The sequence below is a fragment of the Macaca nemestrina genome, chromosome 8 (assembly GCF_043159975.1).
Source record: "Macaca nemestrina isolate mMacNem1 chromosome 8, mMacNem.hap1, whole genome shotgun sequence".
Taxonomy (NCBI): domain Eukaryota; kingdom Metazoa; phylum Chordata; class Mammalia; order Primates; family Cercopithecidae; genus Macaca; species Macaca nemestrina.
In genome coordinates, this window is record NC_092132.1 from 1,442,115 (window position 1) to 1,457,117 (window position 15,003).

At 60.8% G+C, this 15,003-nt stretch overlaps 1 protein-coding gene across 1 annotated transcript; it reads left to right on the forward strand.

Annotated features, from left to right (window-relative positions):
- The first annotated feature begins 2,300 nt into the window (after nucleotides 1–2,300).
- On the forward strand, nucleotides 2,301–14,651 carry LOC105488465 (poly(U) binding splicing factor 60). The gene is given in 14 exon segments (XM_071067643.1): nucleotides 2,301–3,685; nucleotides 3,688–3,732; nucleotides 3,735–3,754; nucleotides 6,707–6,793; nucleotides 9,098–9,193; nucleotides 9,319–9,408; nucleotides 10,294–10,344; nucleotides 12,478–12,639; nucleotides 12,725–12,817; nucleotides 12,935–13,148; nucleotides 13,228–13,418; nucleotides 13,546–13,681; nucleotides 13,876–14,111; nucleotides 14,209–14,651. Coding segments are annotated over 14 exon segments (1,785 nt in total). The 5' UTR covers nucleotides 2,301–3,621; the 3' UTR covers nucleotides 14,509–14,651.
- The last annotated feature ends 352 nt before the right edge of the window (nucleotides 14,652–15,003 follow it).

Below are 15,003 nucleotides of genomic sequence, written 5' to 3' on the forward strand. Positions count from 1 at the left end.
TGAGGATCCCATGAGTGAATGTGTGTAAGAACAGTGCTGGGCACCATGCACCCTGCGTGCACGTTATTGTCAAGGGAAGCTGTTCCCAGAGGGTGGTGCCTGTGGCTTCCCCTGGTGGTGGTGGTGGACCAGCCCCCCACCACCCATCCACCCCCTCCATTGTGGAGGCCTTGTGTGCCAGGCTGGCCCTAAGGGCACCCACCTGTGTTACTGCTATTCTGTTTTCCAGCTATCTGGTTCTGTCATTATACATTCTGGAAGACTTCATCCTAAAAAGCCTATTGAATTGCTCTTTCCCCTCATGTTTTATTTCTAAGAGCTCGTTCTCATCCTGAGTGTTCTTTCTCTATAGCCCCCAGTTCCTTTTTATTGCCTGTAATACCTCTAATATCTCTGAGAATGGCATTTTAGTTTTCATTTTTCTTTGGCTTCCTTTATTGTCTCTGTTTCTTCTGAGTCCCTTTGCTTCTTTCTCAGGTGTCTGATGATCCTGGGCTGTCCAGTTGCTTTGAAGAATGAGATGCTTTTAGTGGCTGGGGCTTATGGCCTGGTGAGCTTCGAGGCCAGGGATCTGGCTGGGCCATTCTACTGGGCAACCCTCTGCCCCTAGCTGCCCTGCCAGTCTTTTCTTTTGAGCTGGGAGCTGCAGCAGAAAGGAGCCCTCCTCTCCGAGGAGGCTGATGGCATGTCGGGGGTCAGACCCAGCCCAGGGGGTGGAGGTAAGGCAAGGACCCAGAGTCTCACTTATTCCCAGGCTTTCAGACAGAGCCTTGCTTGAGCAGGGCCTCAGAGCTCCTCTCCCAGAGTTCACGTCTCAGCCACTGCACTGCCTGCCAGCCCCGGTGGGTATGGACAGAGGTCTGGGGTTTCCTTTCTGTAGCTGTGCTTTCACCCACGACCCTCAGACACCGGCCTCCATGGCCGCGTGGGCTGGAGTAGCTCTCACTGTCCATCTTCCTCCAGCTCTACAATATCCCAGCTCTTTGCCCTTGCAGGGTTTGTCTTTATAAAACCCCTTTCCTATAATTTCAGAGGGTTTCAGGAGGAAGGCGGGGAATATGCTGCCCTATTTAAGTAGAGGTGTCTGTATTAAATTCTAAACGTTCCCAGGGTTGAAAGGAGGCCTGCCCGGGATGTCTTGTGGCCTCAGGCACTGAAGGTGCCTGAGCTTACAGATGTGGCTTCTTCAGATGACCAAGTTGGGATCTCGGGACTGGGTGCAGCAGATGGCAAATGTCCAGGACGGGCAGCTTTCCCAGCAGTACTGATAAACACTTTGGGTCATGAAAGCCAGTTCAGGTACTAAGGGGGCCTGTAGCCTGCGGGCCTAGTGACTGATGTCAGCCAACCTACGGTCATCTGTTCCCTGGAAGGAGAAAAGGCTGCCAATTGAACGAGGTTTCCCGGCCCCAAGGATGTCACGACGCGGGGACGAAGCATCTCACGACGTGAGCCTGAAACACACGGGCCTTTCATCACCCGAGACTCCTCCAGTCCAGGAGGGTCCCGCTCTTTCCCCTGCCTCGCGGAGGAGAGCCTCTGGACGACGCCCGCGACGGCGTTTTCTCCAAAAAAGGCAGAGAAGAGAAGCTCAGTAGTGGCCGCAAGGGCGAGGGGCGGCGAGGGCCACCACGCGCTCCCGCGTCGGCCACGCGGCGAGAAAAGCCCGGCTCGTGTACCGCGGCGTGCGCCCCCGGACGCCCATGTTGCACGGACCCCTCCCCTCGCCCGGCCAAGGGCACACCCCTTCCGTCGCCCCTCCCGCGGGCGTTAACCGTCCCTCCCCGCCCCGGAAGCGCGTTCTTACCTCCTTCCTCGCGAGAGTACCGTGAGCCGGCGCCCAGATCGCGCGAGACCGCGGAAGGAGCAGGAGTGGGTGGTGCGCGCGGCGGCCGCGACGGACGCAAGATGGCGACGGCGACCATAGCTCTCGTAAGTGAGCCCCCCGTGACGCGGGCGGCCCTCAGCTTGCGGGGCCGGGTCGTCGGCCCAGCCTGGGCGCGGAGGGCCTCCCAAGAACGCGGCGGTCTTCCCAGGTCCCGCGCGGAGTCCCTTGTGTCCCCGGGTCGCGTGAGGCGGGGGCGGGGCGGGTGCGCGCGGGCGGCCGGCTCGCGGCCTCAGCTTCCGGTCTGCGGACCCCAGCTTCCGGCGGGGCGGGGCGGCGCGGGGGCCCGGGCGCTGCATGTGGCCCGGGCGGGCGAGCCTAGCGGGGTCGCGTTCCTACCCGCTAGGTCCGGCAGGCGGGGGTTGTCGTCCTCCCTTTGCCGACGGGGATGTGCGCCGTGGTCACGACGGAAGCGGGTTCCTGGGGATGATGCGTGGGCCTTCGGGTTGATAGGATCAGAAGGGGACAGGATCTGTAGAAAGGGGTCTGCAGCTCAGAGCATGGGGTGGCCTTGGCTCACTACGCCTGCAGCTGTGAATTCGTTCTCCGGTGCTGTAGAGTGATACGGTTATCTCTATTCTCTTGTCTCCACTTGGGAAAGAAGGACGTGCTTTCTCATCCTACGGTTTTTGAGAAATCGCTCTGTGGGAGGATTTGGGGACACAATGGGGAACCAGACAGGCAGTCGGAGGTCTGGTGCCCACCAGAAGTAAGTTCCCACCCAGGGTACCATTTGCTGGGCTCCCGAGGGAACTGCGTGGGCATCCAGAAGAGTGAGTCGCCCCCTGCTCTGCTCAGTGCCCACCTCCCCGGGCAGGGCAGGCGTTATTAACGTAGGGGGAGAACATCCATGCACACAACACATGCGCGATGAAGTCTGGTCTTTCTTCCTCACCACTTAGCTTATAGGACTTAATCCCGTTTTGGACCTTTCTTAGCCACAGTTTACCCATTTATTATTTGCCACTCTCCCCCCAGCCCACATCCAGCGGGATGGGATAAGGTCTGTTTGAGAAGACAACTTGAGCAAGTGACTGAAGTCTGGACTGACAGGACCAGGGAGTGTCCTTAGACTGCCATTTCCAGGCCCCATACTAGGGGGAGAGAGGCATTTGCACAAGATACCTAGCTTGCGAGGGCAGCCCAGTGTGTGATTCACAGGGCTGGTTAACTCCACTTTTTCTATCATGTGTTTTCTCTTGAAGCCACAGGAGTAAGTGATCTTTGAGGGGCACTCCAGAGGGAAAGGAAATAAGGGTTAAGAACCTGGTGACTGTCTCCAGGAAGCAGAGAGTTGATGGTGAAGGAGGAGGAGGCTCAGAGACAAGTACTGGACACCTGGGAAGGTGGAGGAGGAGAATGGATGCCTCACTCCCCAAGCATCCGCAGAACAGCGCCCTGTGCTCATGAGGGTTAAATGGGGGCTCAGGTCTGCTGTGGCATGGTGCCAGATAGTTGGTGTCATTGTTGAGTTGGACATGGGTCATTACTGACGCCATGAACAGGTTCTCAGTTGGGGTGTTTGTTGCCATCCAAATTCTGTTGGGGTTAATACATGCTTTTTCATTGCATCAGGCTCCAGGAATGAGCTGTAGCCTGTGGTCTAACCCATTCCTCTTTTCATCACTGGGATGGAAAGGCTTTTAGAAGGGTTATCTGTTCCCCACCATCCTGGTTGGGCACAGTGATGAGAGCCTGCCCTGTCTCATGCTGTTTCGGCTCTTATGGGAGGTTGAATGGAGCGGCTGAACTTAGTAGACAGCGGCCTGGTGGAGAAGGAGGCCAGAAGATGCCGCAGGGCTTCCCTCCCATGGGCACGCCTTCTGCCTGGTGGCTGCAGAATGAGGCCGGTGCCTCTTCGCAGCAAGGGTAGGTCTTCTGGGTGCATCTTTCCACTTTGGCACGTGGCTCCATTATTCACTTCTCTGACAGCCCAAACGGCTTTCCTTTGGGGTCATCGCCCTTGGGGTTCCAGTTGCTTTCTTCTGTAGGTCCCAGCCTGCAATGTCACCTCGTAGGCCCCCTGGATGCCGTGGCCTGGCACATCGCATAGCCACTTCTTTCTTATCCTGTGCTTTTTTAGCTTTCTTAGTACACACAGAAGTCGTCTTTGATTTCGGCATTCTTTGCTGGCAGCTGACACCAGGCTCCTGAGAGAGACATCCTTCTCTCTTGTCTGGTTTCTGCGGCCTCTGCAGTGCTCAGTGTGGAGCCTGGACACGCAGTAAGCAGTGTTCATTGTGTGAAGGGAACTGACAGATAGAAAGCAGTGTCCTGCAGCCAGCTCTGCCCTGGGTATCTGATGCTAGATGTTAACAATACTGACGATTGCTGGAACCTGTGGCTTGCTTTGCTGCTTTTCATGTGCAGGGACTGCAGGTTGTGGGGTTAGGCGGAGGGGTGGGGGGTGCCGGGATTTCACTAAATCTTCACAGTAGCCCTAGGAGACAGGCTGTCCCCCTTCCCAGCTGAGGAGCCTGAAGCCTAGGGACCTTCGGTCATTCGCTCCACATTACTTTTTGAGACGGAGTTTCGCTTTATCGCCCAGGCTGGAGTGCAGTGGGTGATCCCGGCTCACTGCAACCTCCACCTCCTGGGTTCAGGCAATTCATGGTAGCACCTCAGCCTCCCCAGTAGCTGGGATTACAGGTGCCCGCCACCACGCCCAGCTAATTTTTGTATTTTTAGTAGAGATAGGGTTTCACCACGTTGGCCAGGCTGGTCTTCAACTCCTGACCTCAAGCAGTCCATCTGCCTTGGCCTCCCAAAGTGTTGGGATTACAGGCGTGAGCCACTGTATCTGGACACATTACTTTAAAAAAAATTTTTTTTCATAGAGATGGCATCTTGCTATGTTACCCAGGCTGGTCTCAAGTGATCCTCCTACATCGGTCTCCAAAGTGCTGGAGTTACAGGTGTGAGCCACCACGTCCAGCCCCTACATTGCTCTTCTTGTTTTCTGATGAAAATACTCCTCGTTGCTCTGGGCTGAGGAAAGGCGGTCCCAGAGTTGGCACCTCAGAGCCTCTCTGCTGCACTGCCCCTCAAAGGGGCTTCCCATTCCTCCGAGCACTGCTGCCTGGTGCTGGGGGCCATCCTGACCATAAAGCCGCCATTTTCATTGCCTAAAGATGGCAGTATGTGACTAGCTGCGATTATAAACACCACTTTCCTCCAACCTCTCCCAGCGTCTGGTTAGCACAGAACCCTAAACTCCATGCAGCTAGGAACTTCCATCTGCCAGGAATGGCGTGGGCTGTCCTGTGTAGAATGTACCGGTGGGCCAGCTCTTCCCAAGAAAAAGTTTTTCTGAGCCACATCCCACTGTCAGCACTGTTGTGGTTCACTTGTTGGTTAGTGCAGTGATTTGGGGGAGCAGGAAGTTACGAAAGTGCCCCTCAGTTCACCCTGTTCACGGGTATCTGGAGATGACCTGAAGTGATCTCTTCCTGTGGGGAGTGAGAGAGCCTTGGCTGGCACAGTGGACCATGCCTGTAGTGCCAGCACTTTGGAGGTTGAGATAGGTGGATTGTTTGAGACCAGCTTGGGCAACATGGAGACCCCCATCTCTACCAAAAATACAAAAATTAGCTGCGTGTGGTGGCACATGCCTGTAGTCACAGGAGGTGGAGGTTGCAGTGAGCTGTGGTTGCACCACCGCACTCCAGCCTGGGCAACAGAGCCAGACCCTGTCTCAAAAAAAAGAAGAGGCAGCCTCTTCTCTGGCTGTGCATGCAGTGGGAGGGGCCATTGTTTCCAGGGTACGGTGTCTAGGCAGCGTGGGGCTGAGTTGGGCAGCTAGAGCACACCGGTGCCGGCAGCATCGGGATTAGCTCCCGGCACGGGCTGGGTTGGCCTTCCCCAGTGCAGCTGGGCTTGTGCTGCTGCCCCTCCTCTGGAGGCTGGAGGACCTGGGACGCTCTGGTGGGTCAGCCCAGCCTCTGGCTTTGCGCACATGGCTCCAAGGGTGGGCACACTGATCTCTTCTGTCCTTAGATACTGTGGGTCTCATCCTTGAGCTGGGAGCGGGTGGACTGCATGCTGCCTTGGTTCTTGTTGTGCATCCTCTGAGAAGGTAGAGTAGGTCTCAAGACCCTTCCACCATCTCCTGACCCCCACAACGTTACCCGTCTCCTGCCCGTGGCCTGCCTTTGCCCTGCCATCCCTCAAGACCATTGTGGAGCTGCTACTCCCTTCTGTGCCCCTCTAGGTGTGGGTTTTTCCCAGCGCAGAGGCCAAGCTCTTGGCCGTCCTCCTGGGAGACTGCCCTGGACGGTTCTGTTGCGAGGGAAGGGAGGCCTGCGTGTCCAGACCCCTGCCCACCATGCTGCTTAAAAGTGTCTTCAGGAGAGAACTGGGACCTGGGCTTGGCCAGAGCCTGTGGAAGGCGCTGGGGCTGGGGCTGAGTTGTGGGCTGGCCAAGGTGTGTACGGGTTGCCAGGAAGGCACCCTTGCTGCCTCAGGAGGACATGGGGGACACCCAGCCGGTTCCTTTGACCATCCAGCCTGCTGGCAGGAGAGGATGGCTTTCTTTGTCTGGGGCAGGAGCACAGTGCTCTCTATCCTCCTCCCTGCCCCTGCTTGGACTTGCTGGCAGCCCCGGCCCAGCCCAGGCTCCGCTCTGCTTCAGACCAGCTCCCTGGGCATGCTGACGGGTGTGAAGCGAGGGCAGTTTGGGCTGGGGGGTCGTGTCGGAAATGCATCCTTGCCCGGCCTCCCTTGTTTATCTGTGAGGAGCTCAGCCCTTAGCTCGGGAGGAGAGCAGGCCTGGGCGGTGGGGTGGTGTGCCTGTCCCTTAAAACATCTCCTTCCTGCCTGCAGCAGGTCAATGGCCAGCAAGGAGGGGGGTCCGAGCCGGCGGCGGCGGCGGCAGTGGTGGCAGCGGGAGACAAATGGAAACCGCCACAGGTACTGACCTTAAGCATCCTCTCCCTCAGGCCCACCCGCCCGCCTGCCTGCCTGTGCGTCCCTGGGCCCAGAGAGGGCTGGCTGGGGGCAGGGCGGGAGGAACCTCGGGAACCCTTCTCTGCCTCTGGGCAGACAACTGCCCGCAGGACCACGGCCCTCGCCCTGCGCCAGTCCTGCACCCTCCCCTCCCGGCCACTGAGCCAGCCTTTGCCCTCTGCATCTGCCCTGCTCCAAGCACCAGGCAGGGCCTGTTGACAGTCTGGCCGGGCGAGGATGCCGGGGCCTGGAGCTCACGTGTTCTTAGGCATCTTGCAGGAAGGGTGGACCAAGGTTTCTAGAATGTGCAGTGCTTTAGGAGCCAGAAATACGGATTTCATTTCAGACCTCTGTGTTTTACTTTAAATAAAAAAACGAAGCAACGCGCACATCACAGCACGGGTCTGGCTGGGACTCAGCCCTCCCCATCTTTTTTCGGCCCCAGGCCCCAGAGTGGCTGCGGGTGGGTCTTGGCCTGTTCGATGGCCCAGCCTTGGGAGCGGGTCCTCTCGGAGGTGGAGCTGGGCCTGTGGCTGTGCAGTCGGTTCTTTGTGCTTCTCCATGGTAGTGCCCGCCTCTAGAGCATTCCAGCGGGGCCTCAGCAAGGTGGCCTGGGCGGCCTCTTGGGGCTGGGCCCTCCTCTTGGTCCCCCAGGCACGCTTAGGGGGTGGGACTGGGACATGGTATGCAGCCTGGATCCTGGGAGATGTGGGGGCTGGTGCTCCCTGGCCCTTGGCTGGCGCCCAGCCCACCATTGGTTGGTGGGAGAAGGGCCTTTTGTTTACCAAGACAAAGAGGAGATTGAAAAGTGTCTGGGGGTTGAGGGGATTGGCATTGATTACCATGGTGACAGCCTGTCTCTCAAGTCCCAGCCTCTGGCTCTTGGGCCCTCTTTCCCACTAAGGAGGAATGGGCTTGGGGCCAGCTGTGAGGGTGGCAAGGACAGGTCTAGTGTGAGCCGGACTGGGGCACCTGGTGCCACCCACAGCCAGCCTTTGACCTTCAGGGACTGGCTGGGGCTCCAGTTGCCTGGGGAGGGGTCTCCAGGGCTTCTTGCCCTTTGAGTCTGGGCCAGCATCCCAGCACTTGGCAAGCAGGAGGGGGTTCTTGGGGCTTAGGCCAGCCTGTCCCTTCCTGCCTCCTGTGTCCCTCTGTCCTTGCTCTGTCCTTGCTGGGAACCCTTCTCTCCTCTCTGCTGTCCCTCAAGGCTGCATCTGGAAGTCTGGGAGGGCCCAGTTGGTGGGCCAGTGGTCTTTGTGCTTGCCGAGCTGGGGGACGGGCGCAGGCATGCTGTCTGCCCACCCCACACTCTGCTGGGCCTGCTGGCCATGCCTCCCTGCTCACGCAGCTGCGTTCTTCCCTCTGCAAAAAGCTTAGAGATGGATTTTGACAGAAGGGATGTAAACATAGTCCTGGTTGGCATCAGCTTGGGTCTGCAGTGGCTGTGATTGCCCAAGGGCCTCCTGGTCCCCAGGCCCACCTGGCTGGGGCGCCGGTGGGTCTGCTCCTGGCTTCTCCCAGTGGGCCAGGCACAGCCCATGCAAGAGTGTGTGTGAGTGAGCTGGAGCCCTCTGCAGAGCTCATGTGGCCTGAGAGAGGCCTGTGTTCTCTGGGAGGTGTGCACAGTGCCTGCGGGGACTGGGGGTGGGCGGGGCGGGAGAACACTGTTGGGAGAGAGGCCCTTGTATTTGCTCCTTGGATGGCCCCTTGAAACTCCAGGGAAGCTGAGCCTGTGTCTGTGGCAGGGACTGTGAGGAATCCCAGAGGAGCCTGGGAGCAAGAGTCTCAGAATGTCCAGAGAGCCCTGGCCTTTTTCTCCTGCCTTCCTGCCTTGGAGGACAGCTGAGGCTGGCCCTCCTGCAGGGCATGTGATAGCAGCTCTGGAGTCAGACTGACAACAAGGGGCTGAACCCCTTTCCTGCCTCCAGCTGTTTATCTTGGTGGCGCCCGAGGAGGCCACTGTGGCCTGGGCCCCACAACTGCTCAGGTTGGCCCAGGGCTTCCAGGGCACCTTCTTGCCTCTGTCTGTGTTCTACCCCATGGGTCCTGGGGGAGACAGCAGCCTGGGCTGGGGACAGCAATGTCAGAAGGGCAGGCCTGAGTCCAGGCCAGGCAGGGGATAGTCTGTGCTAAGGCCCTGTCTCTCTGGGAAGGGGCTGGGCCAGAGCCCGTGTGCAGTGTTTGGGAGACAGGTGGGGTGGCACTCCTGGGGCCATGTGAAGGAGAACTTGAGCTTGCTGTTGACAGATTCCCCTGCTCCCCTACCAGGGCACAGACTCCATCAAGATGGAGAACGGGCAGAGCACAGCCGCCAAGCTGGGGCTGCCTCCCCTGACGCCTGAGCAGCAGGAGGCCCTTCAGAAGGTGAGCACGGACCTCCCAGGGCACTGCAGGTGTGGGCCAGTCAACTGGGGGCAGGGGCAGGGTACGGGGCAGGCCTGTCTCCCATGGGCCGGGCCCCCAGTGCTCCTCACTGCCACCTCTCTCAGGCCAAGAAGTACGCCATGGAGCAGAGCATCAAGAGCGTGCTGGTGAAGCAGACCATCGCGCACCAGCAGCAGCAGCTCACCAACCTGCAGGTGAGCCCCAGCTGGAGCCTCCACCGCCCTCCCCACCACCACCACCATCTCCTCCTCTTCACGCTCTTCCTCCTCCTGTGCCTGCGGTCATCCCCGCAAGCTGTTACAGTACTCCGATTCTCAGACTCATGCTCGGGACCCCCGGGGTCCTCTCTGAGGCACGAGTGGCCCAGCCTTTCCCACCTGTTGCTCGCTGGAGCCCCTAAAGCGCCGCAGCCCCTTTCTTGGCTGCTTGGCTGTAGCTCTATCCTGTTCCCCTTGCTGGTCTTCACACTGTGGCCTCTGGTCTCCCCTGTGCTTCCCACCCCAGCTGTGCACAGCTGATGGTGGCAGCATGCAGGGCGTGGACCTCCCTGCCCCCGTGGCCTGGATAAGACTGCTCAGGCCCTCACCCCTGCAGTGAGTCCAGACCACCTGGGCTCAGCCCCAGGACTGAGGGGACAGTCTAGAGGCACCTGCCCTGGGGCCCTGCTTTAGGCCTGTGGCCGGAGGCTGCGATACCTTCGTGGGAAGAGGCCGGTGTGAGGCCGACAGGTTCCTGGGCCTCGAGCCTCACGCCCCCCGCCCAGCCCTCAGACATTCACGCTGCCAGGAGTTGTCCTGGCCGTACACTGCGCTCCACTGCCCTCCTCCCTCCCTCCCTTCCTCCCTCCCTCCCTCCCTTCCTTTCTGCCCCGGCCAGCCCAGCTGCAAGGCTGCAGGGCGGGGCACATGGGGCGCTGCGGCCCCCCTGGGCAGGTGCCGGCGGCCGGCAGTGTGGGAAGGCAGGCGGCCTCCCTGGCAGGGCGGGGACTCCGGGCCTTGCCGCTGTCTGCGTGAGGTGTTGACGAGAGCGGGAGACTGCTCGGCTCCAACAGACTGAACTCTGTCTTTACTGTCTTTCAGATGGCAGCAGTGACAATGGGCTTTGGAGATCCTCTCTCACCTTTGCAATCGGTCAATAGAAATGCTCACTTCTTCCGGGGCTCATGTCCTTAGTCAGGGCTAGAGGGGGGCAGTGCAGCCCACGTGCTGGGGACCTTGCTCCCCTGGCCGGCCCTGCCCGCCAGCTCTGGACGAGCGCAGCAGAGCGCCAGGCGTGGTGGGGCCAGTGGTGTGGGCACCCACCCGGGACCGCCCCTGGGGAGGCCTCCATCTGCTCTGAGGGCCCACCTTAAAACTAATCGGCCAGGTAACTGCGGAGGGCAGCCGGCCAGGGCGGGTAGCTGCCGGCACCAGGCCCGTCTGTGCCCACGCCACCTGCACGCACGGGGTGCGCCTACGGCCTCCAGCCCCGTCAGTCTCCAGGCTGCCTGGCTCTTGGGTTGGGGTCAGGCCCCTGAGGAGAGAGGGGTCCTAACTCATGGCCCCATCAGACCCTGGAGGGAGGATGGATGGATGGGGTGGGGGTGGGGGGACCCAAGCGAGCAAGGGAAGGGCAAGCAGGGCCTTGTGCCTGGCTGTCAGCAAGGGGCAGAGGCCATGCAGCCAGGGCGGAGGAGGCAGGGGCCACGGCTATGGCCTTCGATGTGGTGGGCAAAGGAGTCCGGGAAGGAGGTGCCCCTCCCTTCCCCCAGAGGCAGGCTCAGGAGGAGGCCAGGCCCCATCTCGGGGATCCTGAGGGGAAGATGTGGCCCCTTCTCTGGGAGCCTCTATTCAGAGGGGGCCTCCCTGTGTGTGTGGCTCCCGTGGGGCAACACCCGCCTTGTTCTCTCTGGGAAGCATCTGAGTGGGAATCTGGGCTGGGGGTCTGGTCAGGGAGAGAGCTCTTGACCTGCCTGGGGGTGGGCCCACACTGAAAAGGAGACACAGCCCTGTCTTGGGGGAACATGACCTGAGGGACAAGCCTGGTCTTGTGTCTGGGGAGCCTGCTGACTGAGGGGGATGTGATTCCACGTTTGGGGGGCCTTGCTCTGAGTGGGGAGCCTGAGGTCTGTTAGGGGGCCCAGTTTAAGGAGAACACAGTCTCATTTTCAGGGAATGCCTAGTTTGAAGGAAGATGTCTCACCTTGGAAAGTCCCTTGATGTGGAGAGATGCTTCCAGGCCCCTCTCCATGGGGTGGGGAGGTTCAGCCTGCATTAGGCCTGCCGATGTCTAAAGAGGGAAACTGGTCTCTGGCCACAAGGCCTTGTGTGGAGAGGGGCAGGGCCTGGCTCCAGCTGCCTGCTTTGCCTGCCCTGGCCCACAGTCTCCCTGTGGCCCACTGCGTGTGGCTCTGGAAGTCCCCAGCCTGGCACGTCTCCTGTGAGGTGGCAGGGGCGAGAACCCGTCCCTGAGGGTGTGGGGAGGTCCCTCAGCATAATAGCCAAGCTCACAGCCAAGGCCCTGGACCAGCTAGGCCTGTCACCTCACCAGCTCCAAGGAGCCTGAAGGCTTCTCTTAGGGTCTCTGCTACCTCATGGTGCCCCCGGGGGCCAGGCCAGTGGTCTCGCCTGGGCCCGCTCTCGGCTGTGGGCACGGGCTCCAGGCAGCTCCTTTGTGAGGAGTTGCAGGGTACTGGGAAGGCGCAGCATGAGCCCCTACCGGAGTTGGCCCTGCATGAGCAGCTGCTCCTCGTTCTTTCTTCAGGGAGCCCCCATCTGGCTCCTCAGCTCCTCCCCTGGGGTCTCTTCTGGGCAGTGGCTGCCCTGTCTTCTGACCTCCTCTCTTCTGGCCACCAAACCAGTGGGTCCCTCCAGCTTGGATGGCTCCTCCTTCCCTCTTCTGTCGTGGTCCTTGGCTGGGACGGTGGGAAGATCTCCCAGCCCAGCCTGGGATACCCAGCCCCCAGACCGGAGGGGTGGCCTGGGTGGGAGGGCGCGCAGCCCTGCCTCCTGACCATCTGTCGGCTTTGCTGCCACAGTCTGCCTGGGACCTTGGCGGGCTGGGGTGCGTCCTGTCCTGCCGCTGGGCCTGGCCTGCCTGCCTTTGGGTGGCGGGGTCCTGTGACCCCCTCACCCTGACTGCAGGGATGGAGCCCGCACCTCCCTGCCATGTGGGGAGCCCTCCCCACAGCAGGGCTGAGTGGGTGGGCCAGGAGGGGAGTGGGCTGCCCAGCCTCCTGCCGCCCCTGACGAGCCAGCGGTTCTCTCCCCTCTGTCCTGCTGCAGATGGCGGCTCAGCGGCAGCGGGCGCTGGCCATCATGTGCCGTGTCTACGTGGGCTCCATCTACTACGAGCTGGGGGAGGACACCATCCGCCAGGCCTTTGCCCCCTTTGGTCCCATCAAGAGCATCGACATGTCCTGGGACTCCGTCACCATGAAGCACAAGGTCAGCAGGCTTGGTCTGCCCTGGCCACTTAGGGCTCGCCCCCACCCCTGGGCTCGCGCAGCCTGACGTGTGTCCTTGTGTCTAGGGTTTTGCCTTCGTGGAGTATGAGGTCCCTGAAGCTGCACAGCTGGCCTTGGAGCAGATGAACTCGGTGATGCTGGGGGGCAGGAATATCAAGGTGAGGCGGGGAGCCAAGGCCTTGATCCCACAGGCGTGCAGGGCTGCCCCTCCATAGAAGTCTTTTGTGGCCGGGCCTGGGTTGACAGGTCTCTCCATCTCACCCACTCTTCCCCAGGTGGGCAGACCCAGCAACATAGGGCAGGCCCAGCCCATCATAGACCAGCTGGCTGAGGAGGCACGGGCCTTCAACCGCATCTACGTGGCCTCTGTGCACCAGGACCTCTCAGACGATGACATTAAGAGTGTGTTTGAGGCCTTTGGCAAGATCAAGTCTTGCACACTGGCCCGGGACCCCACAACTGGCAAGCACAAGGGCTATGGCTTCATTGGTGAGCTGGGGCGGCTGAGGCGGGATGGGGGCCACCTGAGGCTGGGGCTGGCCCTGCTCACTGCTGCTACTGCCCACAGAGTACGAGAAGGCCCAGTCGTCCCAAGATGCTGTGTCCTCCATGAACCTCTTTGATCTCGGTGGCCAGTACCTGCGGGTGGGCAAGGCCGTCACACCGCCCATGCCCCTACTCACACCGGCCACACCTGGAGGCCTCCCACCTGCCGCTGCTGTGGCAGCTGCTGCAGCCACTGCCAAGATCACAGCTCAGGTGAGGGCCCACACATCTGTGTCAGCTTGAGGGTGGGCGGGCCGGGCCCTGATTCCTTGGAGACTGATTCAAGGTGGTCTTGAGTAGCCAGACCAGGGACTGAGCATGGTGACCTTTTGGGTTGCAGGAAGCAGTGGCCGGAGCAGCAGTGTTGGGTACCCTGGGCACACCTGGACTGGTATCCCCAGCACTGACCCTGGCCCAGCCCCTGGGGACTTTGCCCCAGGCTGTCATGGCTGCCCAGGCACCTGGAGTCATCACAGGTGAGTCCAAGTGGTACCAGATCCTTTCCTCTCCTGTCCTGGCATCTCTAGGCTCGCTGCCCTCAGCTGCCTGGCCCTGTTGGTCTGGCCGCAACCCTCTGAGCCCAGGGCAGGCCATGGCTGGTCAGTTCTGTGCCTTTCTGGGAAGGAGGGTGGTAGGGAGTGACTGATGGACCTGAGTGGTTTTCCTGCAGGTGTGACCCCAGCCCGTCCTCCTATTCCGGTCACCATCCCCTCAGTGGGAGTGGTGAACCCCATCCTGGCCAGCCCTCCGACACTGGGTCTCCTGGAGCCCAAGAAGGAGAAGGAAGAAGAGGAGTTGTTTCCCGAGTCAGAGCGGCCAGAGATGCTGAGCGAGCAGGAGCACATGAGCATCTCGGGCAGCAGCGCCCGCCACATGGTGATGCAGAAGCTGCTCCGCAAACAGGAGGTAGGCAGAGGGGTGGGATGGTGGCCAGCGGGGAGGTGGGGGAGGTAGGGGGCAGGGCCGCAGCACTCAGCTGTCTCCCCTCGCCCCGGCCCCACAGTCCACAGTGATGGTTCTGCGCAACATGGTGGACCCCAAGGACATCGATGATGACCTGGAAGGGGAGGTGACAGAGGAGTGTGGCAAGTTCGGGGCCGTGAACCGCGTCATCATCTACCAAGAGAAACAAGGCGAGGAGGAAGATGCGGAAATCATTGTCAAGATCTTTGTGGAGTTTTCCATAGCCTCCGAGACTCATAAGGCCATCCAGGCCCTCAATGGGCGCTGGTTTGCTGGCCGCAAGGTGGTGGCTGAAGTGTACGACCAGGAGCGTTTTGATAACAGTGACCTCTCTGCGTGACATTGGCCCCTCTCCCCGGACTTGCACTTGTTCCTTGTTTCCTCTGGGTTTTATAGTGATACAGTGGTGTCCCCGGGGCCAGGCGCACTGTGCCCAGCCCGGCCTATAGTGCGGATAAAGGTGCGGATGCTGCTGGCCCTGAACGTCCGTGTGTCTGCCATCGGTCCTGTCACCCATCCTGGGTGTGTGTCCTTAGGGCGTCTAGGGCGAGGAGGCCGGAGTGGGGGTGGTCTCTGGACCTGCTTCGTGGAAGCAGGCGGGGCCCGCCGTGGGGCGAGACCTGGGCAGGGGGTTGGCTCCCTGGGCTCCGTCCCGCGGGTGGCGGCAGCTAGGTGGGCGGGGCTGCCTGGGGCGCCGGGCGCTCGGGCGCGGGCTCGCAGCCGTCCCCGCAGGGTGGTGCTGACAGAAGGGGGACACCGCGACCCGCCGGACAGCGCGCGCTGCCAGTGTGCTTTTGTGCCGTAAAGTCGGTCGTCCAAGGCGAGGGAGCGGGCG